Raw genomic sequence first — 14,812 nt, 5'->3', positions numbered from 1 at the left:
TATAGTATAGTGTGATCAATGGCTAGGCACGTGTCATAGAATATCCGAACAACGAGCTTTCTTAGTGATACAAGATTAATTCCACTGTCAAGCTATCTATATAGTTCATTGTCACATTGAAAGTAATTGGGAACGTCGAATGAAGTTTTTTGAAATGAAACTAAATAAAAATAAGAAAACCGATGTTCAAGAGACGAAGAACGATCTTCAGAGTGTAAGAAAATAGAATAATTTCTTTTACGAAGACCAAAGGTCATTGAATGTTGAAAAAGAAGTCACTGTACATAATTAATATACCGAAAGTTTCACAGAATTCATACCCAGTCTCGCAGAAAATTGGCGCGTAAAACCAACTACGAAACCTCGAACAACCACTTATATCTTATTCAGAACAAGTATGAAAACCTCTCAACGTTCTTTTAACTTACAAATTAATCATTGAATGAATTTACAACACCTCGTCACTAATTGTACAAAATGATCTAAGAAAGATAGAAAATAAAATCGGTACCTCAACGAACATATGTAAAAGTCGCGCGAATTTCAGATCTTGCCAAAGTTAAAACCGAGCAAAGAAGTATAAAAATTTTGAATAATATATTTGTTTTTTAATTGAAAAGCCACTCGACTGCTGCATACTCTTTATGCCGATCGATCCCGACCGGTTCACATCGAATGAATATCGAGCACTGTTTGCGATCGATACCTAAAATCAGAAGATTTGTTGCGACGGTTTTCGGTCCTGTTTGACGAAGAAATTCGCGCACACGTCGCGTCGTTATCGCGAGAACGACGTGGTTCACCTGGTGGGTGTCTCGAAGAGCCCTCCGGACAGCCGCATAACCAGCCTCGAGGACCGAGAACGCGCGTCGCGTCGCGAGTCGCGTGGACGCCGCTTAGTAAACTGCGGCCAGCGCCGCGGTGCTCGTGATAACGACGACTGGCACCGTGCTCCATTGGCCAACGGGACGAAAGCCACCGTCGCTGCCGCCGTCACTGCCGCGCCGCAGCGCAAGCGTCTCACGGACTTTTTTCTACGTACAGAATTGCAGGACCGATCGAATCACCTGCTCGATACTCGATTATGTTTTACGCTGCACCTATCATCGTCCACAATGAAATGATCATTGTCCGAAGAGTAACCAGTTAGAAGAAATCCGAAAATATTCAACCACCCTTGTCCTATTTGACCCTTTCGATGTTCCTTTCAATGCAAGATTGATTATTATCTTACCAATCAACGAATATCTGGGATTTAATACGTTAATAAGTGTAAATCTATAATAATGTATATAAATATATTAAGAATAGCTGGGTTGCACATTTTTTAATTGCCATATTAATAATTAACGATTAAAATATTCTAGATATCATAACTGTATGACTCTTGATATAATTTATAAAGAAAAACACGAATAAATTGTGAGGAATGTTCATTTTTCAATGATTATCCAGTTATCAATAATTTGAAGTTACTATTTTCTTGTAAAATTATAAAGTGCAGATTTATAACATTTCCATAAAAAGTACAATCGAATAAAAGTGTACTATACTTTTTATAATAAATTAAAGATTAGTGCTATTTTATCTCTCATTACATTTCATGCAATGAGAAGCTGCTTTGAAAACAGTATCATTATGTTTGCGAGAAGGTTTACTGAGAATCGTTCAATCGTTAAGAAAGAAAAGGTGTATTACCTTATTTCACACGGTAGGTAATGAATTTCTCTGGAAAATCATACATTGATTAATGGTGTACAAATGCGGCAACTGAATTAATTAACATACGAACACTGGTCGTACACGGATTCCAGAGACCGTACTAGCAAAGGTATTGCTGCAGTAGACTTGACCCACTTTTCTTTCAAATCTCGGTATATTAATAATCCTTGAGGCTCAGAAAAGAATTCGTAATCAATTTCTCGCGAAACGAGTATGGAATTATCCGCTGCAACCACTTTTTTTCATACCGGACGAATGTAATTAATATATTTAACCAATCCTATAATTATCGTAATTCGTTTAAAAATGCCACGAAACAGGGCATCCAGCTTTTCTCTCTCGTGTTTCTTTTCTTCCGTTGAGCGAACGAAAAATGTAGGTACGATGCTTAGAAACAGGGAAATGTCAACGTGAAATATAGCAGATTTGCTCTGAGAGATAGGCTCATGATACATTATACGATACAGAAAGTGACAAATGCATTAGACCGGTGTAATTTTGCTGCCATTAATCTTGTTTTACTTGAGGAAATAGATGAGTTAAATGCAGATCCATGCAATCTCCCAAGGATCCCAGTAACAACGATGAGAAAACTTCGGATAGCTTCCTTTTAAAAAATTGACTAATGAAATAAATATCAGCTTTTTTAGAAGCATTGGCCATTCATTTTAAATGGAATACGACTTTGGATGTTACACATTTAAAAGAAATACATAAATGAGAGAAGGTCAAATACGTTCTATGTCATATCTTCAATACTCGATTATTGGATAGGTCGCTGTTGAGTTGATGCTCCACTTTTATAGAAGAAATATTCAGGACTGCTATCCTTCGTTCACGTAATAAAAACTATTTAGTCATTCGAAATATAGGCTATCAAATATAGAATAATCTTTTTCTAAGTGCATAAGAAAATTTTCAAAGAATATTAAACGTCTTATTACGCAGTACTTCATGTTATTGATTTTTAATTACTGCGTCGAAGGGCCAAGACCGTCTCTAGCAATTTTACTTACAGAGCGCCATGAACTCTACGTACAAAAAGTGGAAACCAGAAAAAATCGTTTTCAATTCCTTCCTAAATTCAGCGAACGTCTCATCTCAGGTAATTAAAAATTCTTATTTGCAAATATGTAAATATTTGGAGAAAAGAAACTTGCAGAATTTTAAATAAAAAAAGCAAGTACAATACAACAAAATATATGAATTATATTAATTTAACAAGATCTGGTAATAAGTTTATGACAAGCGAATTGGAAAATCTGAATACTGTACGCTCATATAATAATGGCACCAGGTACATTCTTCTACCTATCATTACAGCAAATAATAGAGGAACAGTCAGCAATAAAATTGCAATTAATATGTCATTTCGACCGTGCAACATGTACACTTCTCTCTGCATTTCTTTCCCTCGACTAAAAATATCAATAAGTCTCGACCAAGCGAATTTACATAATTATAGACCCGACATTCAAATTCGATATTCTACGCCCGTGTTTGTATTTAGTATGTGTATCAAAATCGATAATACTTGATAATGCATATTATTACATGCGCAGAAATGGACGGTAAATATTTGTAATACATATGTATATTTGGCCCAATTCATATATATTTTGGCCGACAGAAAGCATCGTAATTAGTGGTATACAGGCATACATAGTTAATAGCAAAACTCAACATAGTTTTCTTCAAATTGAATAACCTTTTAAAACTAGTATTTATATGAATGATTTTAGTCTTTTTGACTAGTTAGGTGGATTAATTTAATCTTACCATTAATTTGAATCGACATAGTCGACATACACGAAAGACTATTTTACACCTCGACAGACTAGATCAATACCCAATGCTATTTTCGAAATAATGTAATTTCCTATCATGACGTCAGCGTACAATTGACGTAGACTTCGATATGTCAGGCTAATATATTCTCAGGAACAAACAATATGCAATCTGTATGATAATAGTTTAGAAATGCAGAAAATCAAACTTGACATTATTTTTTCTATAACTTTACTTATGTGTTAATCAATTTAAAATATATGTACGTATATTTATGGAGTTCACTGTATGTCGCAAATTGTTGTGGTCGCTGCTGCCTGAATGGACCGCGTCAACCTAAACGCGCATTCGTTGAAGAAACGACGGCGGTGGAGAATTGACCGCGAAAGTTTAATTAATTATCGACGCGTTCGCGAGGCACCACTAATTGCTTTCTCGGAGCGTATCATGATTAGAGCTTACGGCGAAACGTGGTGACCCAAGGCTAAAATTAAGAATTGACCCGTGCACGCCAGAATTTCGCGGACATCGCATTCTGTGCACGGCGCTACTACCAATCCGTAGTGCGTCGCGCGTGCTGGCGGCGACAAATTGCTCGAGCTTCGATCGAATAAATCACTCTCGGCAAGGGCTGCGAGAGGAAGCTTGACGGAAATAGGATCAGGAGAAAAAAGAGAGGGAGGATAGGGTTGGGCGACAAGTCCCCAGGAGTCAGGCATATTGGTGATATTTCAGTGACCGCGTTCCCAGAAGGAACTCCTGGGGGTGATTGGCGATGGATCTACCCTTTCGAAAGTAAATGTGAAAATTCGATATATCGTTTCATTATACAAGGTAAGTCAATAATAGATATCATACGCAATAAATTACTTAATGATTAATTAATGAGAAACAAGTAGATAAATAATGCCAACAGGAAATATTTTGCATGAATTAATTACACAATAGAGTATGAATGTATTCGTGTAGTTTTACAAATCAAAATTGATTTTTGTTAGGGTCTTTTAGTAAAAAGTAGAAGTAAAAAATATTTTGTAATTTAGAAAATGAATTCATTTTTGGACTTTACAAACCGAAATTTATTTTTATCACTTCTTTTTGGATTTTTCAATAAAAGCTGATTTGAAATAATTCTTATCGACTCACCCGATATAATTCATATTGTCGAATATATGTTACGATGTTAAAGTAATAATTAAATCGTGGACATTTATGTAAATTAATTGATATTTTCGTGAATCCAATTTAAAACGTGGAGTGTGTCAAATCCAATTAACTCGGAAATAATTATATGAAACTGGAAAGATAGACCAAGTTTGCGGACAATTGTATTTCGTCACTCACCTGATAGTTGACGTTCCGACTGTGAGCGAGGCTGCTGCAAACTCTGGAACATATAAAAAAATAAATTCAATCAATTTCACCAAGAAACCAAATTATTTGTGTAAGCAATTATTTATTGCAACGAATATGAGAGACAGAAGTTTAACAGTTGATGGGAGCCTATTTTCATAACTTCCTCTGTATTATTCATGTTATTCTCTTTTTCTTCTTAATATTTCTTATTTTTAAAACGTGAATTCAAAAATCACAATAAAAATTCCTCTATATTATATTTTCTTCAAGATACAAAAAGTAAAATATCGAATCCAGAATGATGTTGGAATACATGAAGATAATGTCAAATTGCGCTTGTTGATAAAACTTGTGGATTGCTTTGACAAATGTTATAGAATTGTTTGATAGAACAATAAACATGCTATAGATCAATAAATCGCTACTCTGTACTTCGGAAATTGCATTTTGCCGAGCTTTTTCGCGATTTCGACCATTGTGCGACGCGACATCCCAAACCACTTTGTTGCCCGATCACCGGGAGTGGACAAAATAAACGAGCGCAACCACGGATGGCAATTAAAACTTGGACGGACGGCATTAAAATTCTATCCACCTATCCATCGTGTATCAATGAGAATTTCAGACAGTCCGGCGCGACGCGTCGGGAAACGTCTGCGATCAAGTTGCGAATTAATTGAATTAGCAATGTCTCCCGATTGATCACGCATATATAGGTTTCCTGTTTATAAAATTAGCATCGGTTGATGGCCGATGATGGCCTCTCAAATTGCATTCGAACCGTTTTACCGTGTTCAGCCTGTTAATTGGTATCGAAAATGGTGGTCGGTTGGACGAGATTATCATATTTTGCCGATGGTATATCGAACCACGAGGTTGCTTCGTTCGCTCGCGCGGAGGCGTGCTTTAGGAACGAAACGAAAGAGGGAAAAGTTGAGTGAGGGGTTTTATCCCTATTAACCCAAGGGGGAAAACCGAGCGTGTTAGGGGATCGTACCATGACCTACATGCGAGATATCGAGCCAAGTCCGATATACGGCATCGAAACACAAACGAACGACCATGACCTTACTTTATTCACGGCAATGTTGTTTTAAAAGCCTTCATCGATTCACGTGGTCTACAATACTACAAATAATTTTGCAGCACAGGATATGGTTTGGACGCAGTGGCTTCGTCATTTGCCCGTACGAAAGAGTTGACGAAATAGGCGATCATGTCTTCTTATTAAATTCGCCGACACATCGTAGGTGTGATCAGCGAACGAGGTTCATAAGAGGTTTAGAGAGCAAGTATTGCGTGTGCGTGCCTGGGAAAGGTAGAACGGAAAGAACCGTTCCGTGTGTGGGTGTTAAACGTTATTACCAGTAATTAGTTTTGATGACGGCGTGTCGAGTGGGTGTTGAGAGAAGTTTTATAGGAAATAGGAAGATAGCGTTAGTAACATCTTTTAATTTAAACCTAGTAATCGAAAATATATCGCGCTGTAACAATTTCTTTTTAAAAAGTAGCGTAACCAACATTAAATGATTACGAAACATTTCTTTAATTTTATTTATAAAAATAGGAATTTGCATAAACATTCGCAGTCTAATAATAAGTAATAATGTAATTTTTGTAGAGCGGAGTATTACAAATAACAGAAGAGTACAAGAGCTTAATTATTACAAATAATTTGATTGTATGATCCATTAAGCGTAATTATACTGTGGAAGCATTAACGAAATATACTCATAATCGTATTTAATTCATTTTCGTCTCATTACGTTTAATATATCCCATCACAATTAACCACATGACATACAATGACGTCTGGGAGACGTCTTCGTTCCATGTGCCATTATAGACTTTGATGTCTCCGAGACGCATGAAATTCCGTTTATTTGTATGTCAAGGGGTTAATAGAAGGTTTCACGACATTACAGCAAAATTATCAATATAGATCGTAATGCTATTAAATTACCCGCGGAAACGGGTCTAAGTATCGTAATGCATGTGCCTCGCAGTTTGCGTTAATTATTGGCGAAACAAGATTTAAGATGCAGGGAACGAGACTTGGAAATGATGAAGTTAGTTGTCCTTCGATGCAGAGTGCAGAGTAATAAGGTAAATTTTTTATAAACATCGACATATTGGAATCGGTATCAAGGTTCTATTTGCAAAAAGTTGAAGAAAATGTAATCAATGTTGGAAATATTTTTCAACCAATAGCTAATTGGAGATATATTCCCATTTCACAAGTTTAATAACGTCCGAGCATTTCCCAGAATGAAACCCGATCACAGGATTCATTTCCAAAGCTCATTCAAAATTGATCTGATTATACAAGCACCGCCAGAGGTTATATGTGTTCTAAATATACTGATAATTCTATAAAGAAAGTACATTCTTGCGTTGGAAGGTACATTTTAAATGGAAGATGATAAAATAATTATTCTCACTTTAATATCGTGTGAGGACAATTTTTAGTTAGTTTCGGAGCTTTTGTATGCATGCCATTATTTTAATTTGCAACCAGAAGAAGCCCAACTTCCTTATTTTTAGTTTTTTGGTTTTACTAGTTCGGTCAAAGTGCATTCGATTGAATAAAATTATTTCACAGATATCAAGTTTTCTTTTTTTCTCGATTTCGACCTCGTGCTAAATCGTAAATTTTTCACTGGCTTTGTTCGATAACTATTTCCTTTACTCACGCCTTGATCATTTAAATAATGCCGTAAAAATCGGCGTGAACAAAGATCCTTGATCCAAATACGCAATCGGAACACAAGAACATTTTTCATGCTTCTCTACAACAAAGTATTCAACAATTTTAGATATTCTCGACAACGCTGTCATCATTTTCATTAAACGATAAGCTATTTCAATGAAGTAATCATCCTCTGATTTACAGCAACCGTAAATCACAATGGGTGATAATTGCCATTGAAATATTGTCTAACACGGTGGCTCTCACATGAAGTACATCATACAGGTACAATGATTTTTTCCGTGTCCAACGGCAGTTCTCTTTCACCTAAGAGCCTTTCGCGCGCACAACCCACACAGGATAGCTATTAGGGGTATGAGAGATGCCAACCAATTAATACGCTAACATGGCTCACTGCTCCATTAGCTTTGATCATTCGCCATCACCAAGCCTTCGAGCCACCGTACATGTGCATCACGAAAAAGTATGTTTACCGAAGCTGTGATGCTCACTCGTGCACAAACTGTCACCTTGTGTACCGATAGTTCATTGATAACACGAACCAAAAACTGCTAATAGCTTTTCAAAAATATTTATACTACATATAACATCCATAAATTGTTCATATAATATTCAAAATTGCCATGACAATTCGTTCTTTATAATAGTAAATTAAATAATTCTGAATGAATTCGAATATCGTTAATCTGAGACACAAGTATTTTATATTATGTATCATATAGTTATTTAAATGTTTATTGCTGTTAATCTCTTTATACTTAAAGTTAAGGAGTTTTGTATTACACTAACTATAAATTGTGGTAGAGACAATCCTCAGCTTTCTTTTTACGTTGTACAGTAACTGGCCATCCACTTACTTTATAAATTCTGCACCTTAGCAACCATGTGAAAATAATTTATGCCTCAGCGTCGCGTTCTTGTAATTTACAATTTATTAAAAGTCAAAGCATGAACCCAGACTATAAATAACACTGTGTGGCAAAAGGCCGGAAATATTACCGCAACTAAAGTATCATTTTTAAAGCAGTCTATACAGATTAACAATGATATAAGCTCCTGATTTATAGATATTGAATATGGCGAGCCACTGCAGCTCGATAAATCTCGAGTAAATAACACCCTCAACGAGATGCAATTTTTTTCAAGCAACTTATTTTTATATCCAAAGACAGCAGCGTGCGCATGGACAAAGTAGAATGTCGCGAAATCTGCGAATCGCTGTGATTTACTTGTTACATAAAAACTTTATTTCTCAATCTTTATAAAATGAACCGGTATATAAAAATTGAAATTGAAAACCGAGGTAATTACTTCAGAGATGGCTATTTATTCTTATAGTGCAAACGTAATAAATATATTTGCTCAGAAATTTAATTTTCTCATAAAATAATTTCTTCTTTAAAGCAAGTGTGGATATAGAAATTTCAAAGACCAAAAATACGAATATTTCCTTTGAACTAAAAATTCATTGAAAACCTGACCAGATTCGATCAGAAAAATTCGCACATCTCAGGCTGCAATCGCAGTAGCATGAAACAGGTAGACCTGCTTGATTACTTATCATATACAGATTTCAAAAAGCCTAATTTCGTTTGCATCAAATAACACTAAAGTGCGTGTGGTCAAACAACTTATATAGTGACCTCAGCTCGGATGTGTAGAACGTTCCTGCCAAAAAATAAGTCTAATATGAAAATTCTATCCAGATCTTCTGTATTAAAAATTCAACTGTTATGTTCTTATTAGAGGCAGTTAGAGTGGCCAAAAACTGACCAGGGTAAAGGCAAAGTATCAGCTGGCGTAGTTGTGTATTGAGTCTTTTTTAGCTTCAAAGCACTAGGGATGGCCTTCAACGATTTATGTATGTCGGACATCCAACAGTGACATTGGTGCGTCACCAGGTCAAGTTGAAATCCTCGTGAATTAATCCTTAGACAATCAGGCTACACATGTTATTACGTAATAGACGAAAACGTGCGAAGTTAAAACCGAACTGTGGGTTTCATCGCTTCAAACAATTTCACGATGAGCAATGGGACAACGATATCAAAGGAGACTCCGCCGGTTAAATATAGACCCGCCTCACAATATTTGCCTATAGAACGTCAACAAACGAGAATTTATCGCGTCCTTTGCGACCACGGATGAGCTCGCATTTTTTCACGTGATGGAAAATAGTTGTTAAGTGAACTGTGAATAAATGCGTAAACAGACAAATATATATATGGAAAGTAAAAAGAAATGTATTCCATTTTTTAAGAAATTTAAAAGTCTCGAGTATGAAAAGAAAATTATGGACACTGCAACTGACTAAATTAATTGTATTGCGAAAAATCGTCTACGAGGAGTCTGAAAATAGCCCAAAGTAGTGTTCAAAGATATTGATCCCTTTATTCGAATAAAGAAGGTATCCCAAAGGACACCTCGATTAAAATTGTTGCATGCTTCAAAACTTACTTAGCTCTACAAAAAGCATGCTTCAGATGTTCATTAGTGACTCAAATAAAGAACTTAAGAATCATGTTTCTTATCCTTCTCTTCGTGATTCTATCTAATAGCAATTTTTTTCTATATACTACCTAGAAAACTAAGTCCTCAAATGTCTAAAAATAAATGAACCTGTTGGGTCCAATATAGAAAGAAGTTCAAAATGTGTCTGTATATTAATGACCACTGTATTTAAAACAAATGAGCTGTTAATATTGCCAGGACAATCGATTCAGTAAGATTACTCTCTCTTGCCGTTCGGAAAGGGTACTTCTCGCCAAGTTTACCAAGGTCATAAAGTAATTTATGGCAGTCTTGGTGTCGCGCATGTGGGGTTCGTTGTTGCTGTCCTAATCTTCATAGACTAAACAGTCGGTCGTTTATTACAGTCTATTAAAATTCTCTACCAAACAGTTCTAAGATGAAAGTACCTACTTTCATGGATTTATCTATAATTATACGATTTGTTTGAAAACAGTGATTCGCATTGTAGGTGGAGATACCCGTCGCGAGGAAAATTAAACGCTTCACGGGCACAAAATATCATTTGCGCGATCACCATAAATGCCAGGAGTGTACGTTGAAGTATTAAACAAAACGCCATTCACTATCAAGATATTAAATACGTATAAATGGATGAGGAATCCTGCTGTGTATAGATATATGTATAAGATCCATATCTTGCTAATAAAGTTTCAATTTCACGACGAACAACGGTAACATCGATCGTTATCGATAAGCTCGGTCAATATTAATTTGATTTCGATGCCTTTCGGTTTTAATGCCCGCGAGGAACTTCCCAATTTCAAACTCGTAATTGTAACTCATCTGACCTCCGGCATGAGAGTTAGTTTGCCAAATAAAATCGACCTGGTTCTTTCGATAAGTTTAGTTAAATTATTAATAAACTGCCAATCTTTGAATCCAAAATACAATGTCCGAACACCAAATAGAACTTTTAAAAAANTATAATTACAATTATATATGATATTCCACAAAACCTACATCTGCTGTTTCATATGCATGAACCTAATACTTTATCTTATCAGAATCAGAAGCAATAGGAAGAGGACTAGAAAGTAGAAGCGGAGCGGCATAGAAGAAGCGCGGTTCGTTTTATCGGTTCAAATGAACGGGAATTGGTTAATTTGCAAGGTATTCGCTCGACTCGGCTCGTAGCAGGTGAAGATACCTGTTATGAAAGGGAAATTAAGGTTTATCGTGCCAACAAAGTGTCAATCTTGACGATGGCCTCTGCCGCGCCGCAGCGGCCGGCCCACACGGACTGCACACGCGATTCTACATCCAAGAGTAGAATACAAATACCGTGTTCGCGATGGTCAATGCCACGGTACACGTTTCACGTGGGCAGAGACTAATGGTGGTCCATAAGCGCGGATCACCGAACCGAGTAACAGTCCGAGGAACGAGTATCTCCGCTCGGTAATCTCGATGCCAAATGCTGTACACGTTTTACTGCCAGGTGATTAATGCTCCCTATTGAACCTAGGACGATACTTTTACCCGGCTGAGGCCCGAACTTCGACTCGCAGGCTCGTTGCACCATCGTTCGTACTTGTTATCGATATTTAAAGAAATATCTCGAGCGAAAGACACGCTGCCGTCTCGCACGAACTTGGACAGTTGTCAATCCGTTCGGCCGGACACGGTTATTTATCATTGATACGTGCGCGTTGATCGATCACACCGGTCGGGTCGACAGCGAAGAACGCACGTTGTCCAAGTGGTATCGTGTTCAACCGTTACGCGAGAAATGGCTGATTTTGTAATGAGAGATAAAACGTCGATTGTAATGATGATTGGTTAATGGACAGGATGTTTCTTTAATGAATCAGCAATAACCCACCGCGAAGGTATTTTGTTTTCTATAATTACGACTTGAGTAATATTTTGAAAACGGGACTCATTGATTAGAATATGATAAACTATCGTCCGGTACGTGCATCTAATAAGTATAAACGATTCCCACCACAATGTAAGTTCATCGTACTTCAAGTTTCCACATGATAGTATTACGTTATTTGTGAACAATTACAAAAATAAATTTTATTATCTTAAATAGATGTATTAAGAAAAATAAATAATAGAAACATCTTACTTATGTAATGTTGTAAAATGTATTCCCGTAATGATAGATTATATGATGATGATAGATTATATGCAGTGAAGTCTATAAATATTCATATACATTTGAAAATTGAGTAACTTCATTAATATTCGACTTAACAAATTAATTTGTTTAAATGTTTGGAAGATTAGTTTACTACACAATGTATAACAAAAAATTTTTAAAATTGCTACATGTATGTCGGACTTACGAGGAAGAAAATATATAGTACAATTTTTCAATTTTTTATTCTACTCTCTAATAAAAATTTAAACTCATACGAATATTTATAGACTCTATATGTATGCATATTTTTTATATTTATTGAGGTATACAAAAGATTACAATGAAAATAGATGAGAAATATTTTCGAGGATAATAGGATTAGAAGGAAAAGCTTACCGGGACCTTTCCGTTGGCTTTTTCCGCGTCGTTGTTCTCCAACAATGGTGCGCTGCTACTCTTTCCGCCCATCTCCACGCTGAGAGGTTCCGGTTTCAATTGGAGACTCGCCGCAGAAGGGGAGGAGGGTGCGCGGGGTGGTGTTTCCAACAATTCTGCCGAGCTTAACGAACTACTCGCGGTAGTGGACAAGCCTATCGATCAGACAATTAGATAAATTACGTATCTCATCCTGATCGAACGCTCAAAACGCTATTTAATATAAGTAATCGTCGATCGAAGATCAAGAATTTATATTCGGCCCCTATTATCGCAACGAATAGAATGTGCGAATCCGATCACCAGTTGATTTTGTACCGCAGGGCCATAAAAATTCTCTATTATTTATTCATATATTTTTTTTTTACATTTCATGATAAAAGAAGGTGAAGTAATATTAAGGTATCAGAAACATTCCCCAATCTAAATTATATTAGATTGAAGAAAACATCTAATTAAATTCTATACTTGTAGTTATAAAAATATAAATTATTCGTTAGCTGATTATAATTTACAATGGTGATCATATTTAAAACTTGAAAATGGCACTGGATGGTTCAGTAAAAGTGTTCATTTGATATTTTAGGAAAATTATTGAAGAACTTAGTACGTGTATGTCTTTCACAAATCACCTTTTCTTTCCTTCGTTATTTCTTACACAATAAGACGCATACGTATGCATTCTGCTCATCGTTTCACTCACTCATGTAAGAACCCACGTCGATTACTATTTGAATTTTTTCGCGACTGACTGGATTTTTCATTTTTTGCCATCAAACCGCGAGGATCGGTTGATTGCTTCGCAAATGGTCAACGCAAAGGCGTTGTGTTTTACTCCGTCCCGTCAAACGCGAGCCGATATTCGAGCCGTGCAATTTGCAAGTCCCATGAAAACTCGCGACGTGTTTAGAGGCGCGATTAGTGTGCCGGTGCATGTTAATGGAACTCACATAGAGGCAGATTGGTCGGCCGCAGCGGCTTGATCCTCGGCAGGGTATCATCGAGGCCGCTGCTGCTGTCCACCGCGTCCTGCGAGTATTGGTCGTCATTCTCCTTCGTCTGCGTATGCACACTCTCGCGTTTAATCCAAACGTCCTGCGAGTACTTGTCGTTTCGCGTGCTTAACTTCGAAGGCCGTCGCCGGATTCTCTCCCAAGTCTCCTTGCGGTGACATTTGTTGGACGACGGGGCTGCGGGAAGATGATTTTTTTTCGTGACGCAGTGAAGGGGTCGAGTGGATGCGAATATATTAACCACTTATGATATCAAGCTATGCGAATGCTATGAATGATGAAAGTTATGGTCTTTTTGTATCTCTCAGATTTACTTTGCGATGGAATCCAAACATTATATTATTAATAATATTGGAAATAATTAAATTTCCATATTTCTAAGTACAAATTTAGTTAAAAAAATCTGGACACATGATAAGTCTCATATTTGCTATTTAAAATCTTGTTAGTGAATTTTTTTGTGAGAGTGGAGAAGGAGAAATGTTCAGGATTATATAGGATTAGTTTCATTTATATTAAATAAGAAAATCTGCATAGTTTAAAAGTCACATGATTCACATGAGTTACCAACAATTTTCTGAATACGATTCATGCAAAATTCATGTGAGACCCACACATCGCGTCGGCTTCAAAACATTCCAAATTGCACGGTTAAATGGTTAAGAAGCGACGTTCTCGAGGAGCGGCGGACAACGCATAATTTTGTTTTAAAAGACAATTCTTACGCTTGACAATTCGTCGGTCAGTGCTTCTAGGAGGGCTAGCAGTGCCAATGCCGCTCTCGAGCGGAGATGCTCTGTCAGTCGTGTCCGGCGACAGGCTTCCGGAGGAAATCTCGTCCATGCTCTGCAAAAGATCTTGCGACGACGACGACGATCTATTGTCGTCGTCCACGGTATCCTGCGGCGAGTCAGGGTCCAGGGTGCTCTCGTCCTGCAGCGACTGTGAATCCAATTGTGATTCCGCTGCAAACATTCGTTTTCAGACAAGAATAATTTCCTCGTGTCCGATCTGTCGCTTGGAGCTCACGCGGTTTCACATCTTCGCGAGTTCTGACATTTTAAAAACTCTTGACGGAAATTAATGAAGCATTTCAAATTTGTTTGTCTATTATTCGACTACATTTTTCAATAATACATAATCACAGAAAAAATGAATAAAAATGTA

The 14,812-nt window shown here is 36.8% G+C and overlaps 1 protein-coding gene across 3 annotated transcripts in view; it reads right to left on the bottom strand.

Moving 5' to 3' along the window:
* Positions 1–14,606, bottom strand: part of cv-c (RhoGTPase activating protein) — a 102,038-nt gene extending 87,432 nt beyond the window's left edge. The window contains exons 1-4 of one of the 3 annotated variants that reach the window (XM_026813974.1): positions 14,371–14,606; positions 13,583–13,822; positions 12,594–12,787; positions 4,855–4,897 (exon numbers count right to left, since the gene is read on the bottom strand). In XM_026813974.1, the coding sequence (XP_026669775.1) occupies positions 4,855–4,897; positions 12,594–12,787; positions 13,583–13,822; positions 14,371–14,488 (595 nt within the window). In that variant the 5' untranslated portion in view covers positions 14,489–14,606. Of the gene's footprint in view, positions 1–706; positions 928–4,854; positions 4,898–12,593; positions 12,788–13,582; positions 13,823–14,370 lie in introns of those variants that run through there. The other 2 variants (XM_026813975.1, XM_026813976.1) reach the window with 2 other exon arrangements.
* Between the last annotated feature and the right edge of the window lie 206 nt (positions 14,607–14,812).

Source organism: Ceratina calcarata, unplaced genomic scaffold (assembly GCF_001652005.2).
Source record: "Ceratina calcarata isolate Rehan_Ccalc_2016 unplaced genomic scaffold, ASM165200v1 scaffold353.2, whole genome shotgun sequence".
Taxonomy (NCBI): Eukaryota; Metazoa; Arthropoda; class Insecta; order Hymenoptera; family Apidae; genus Ceratina; species Ceratina calcarata.
Note: the sequence above shows the minus strand (reverse complement) of the source record. Positions and strands in the feature narration are given on the sequence as shown.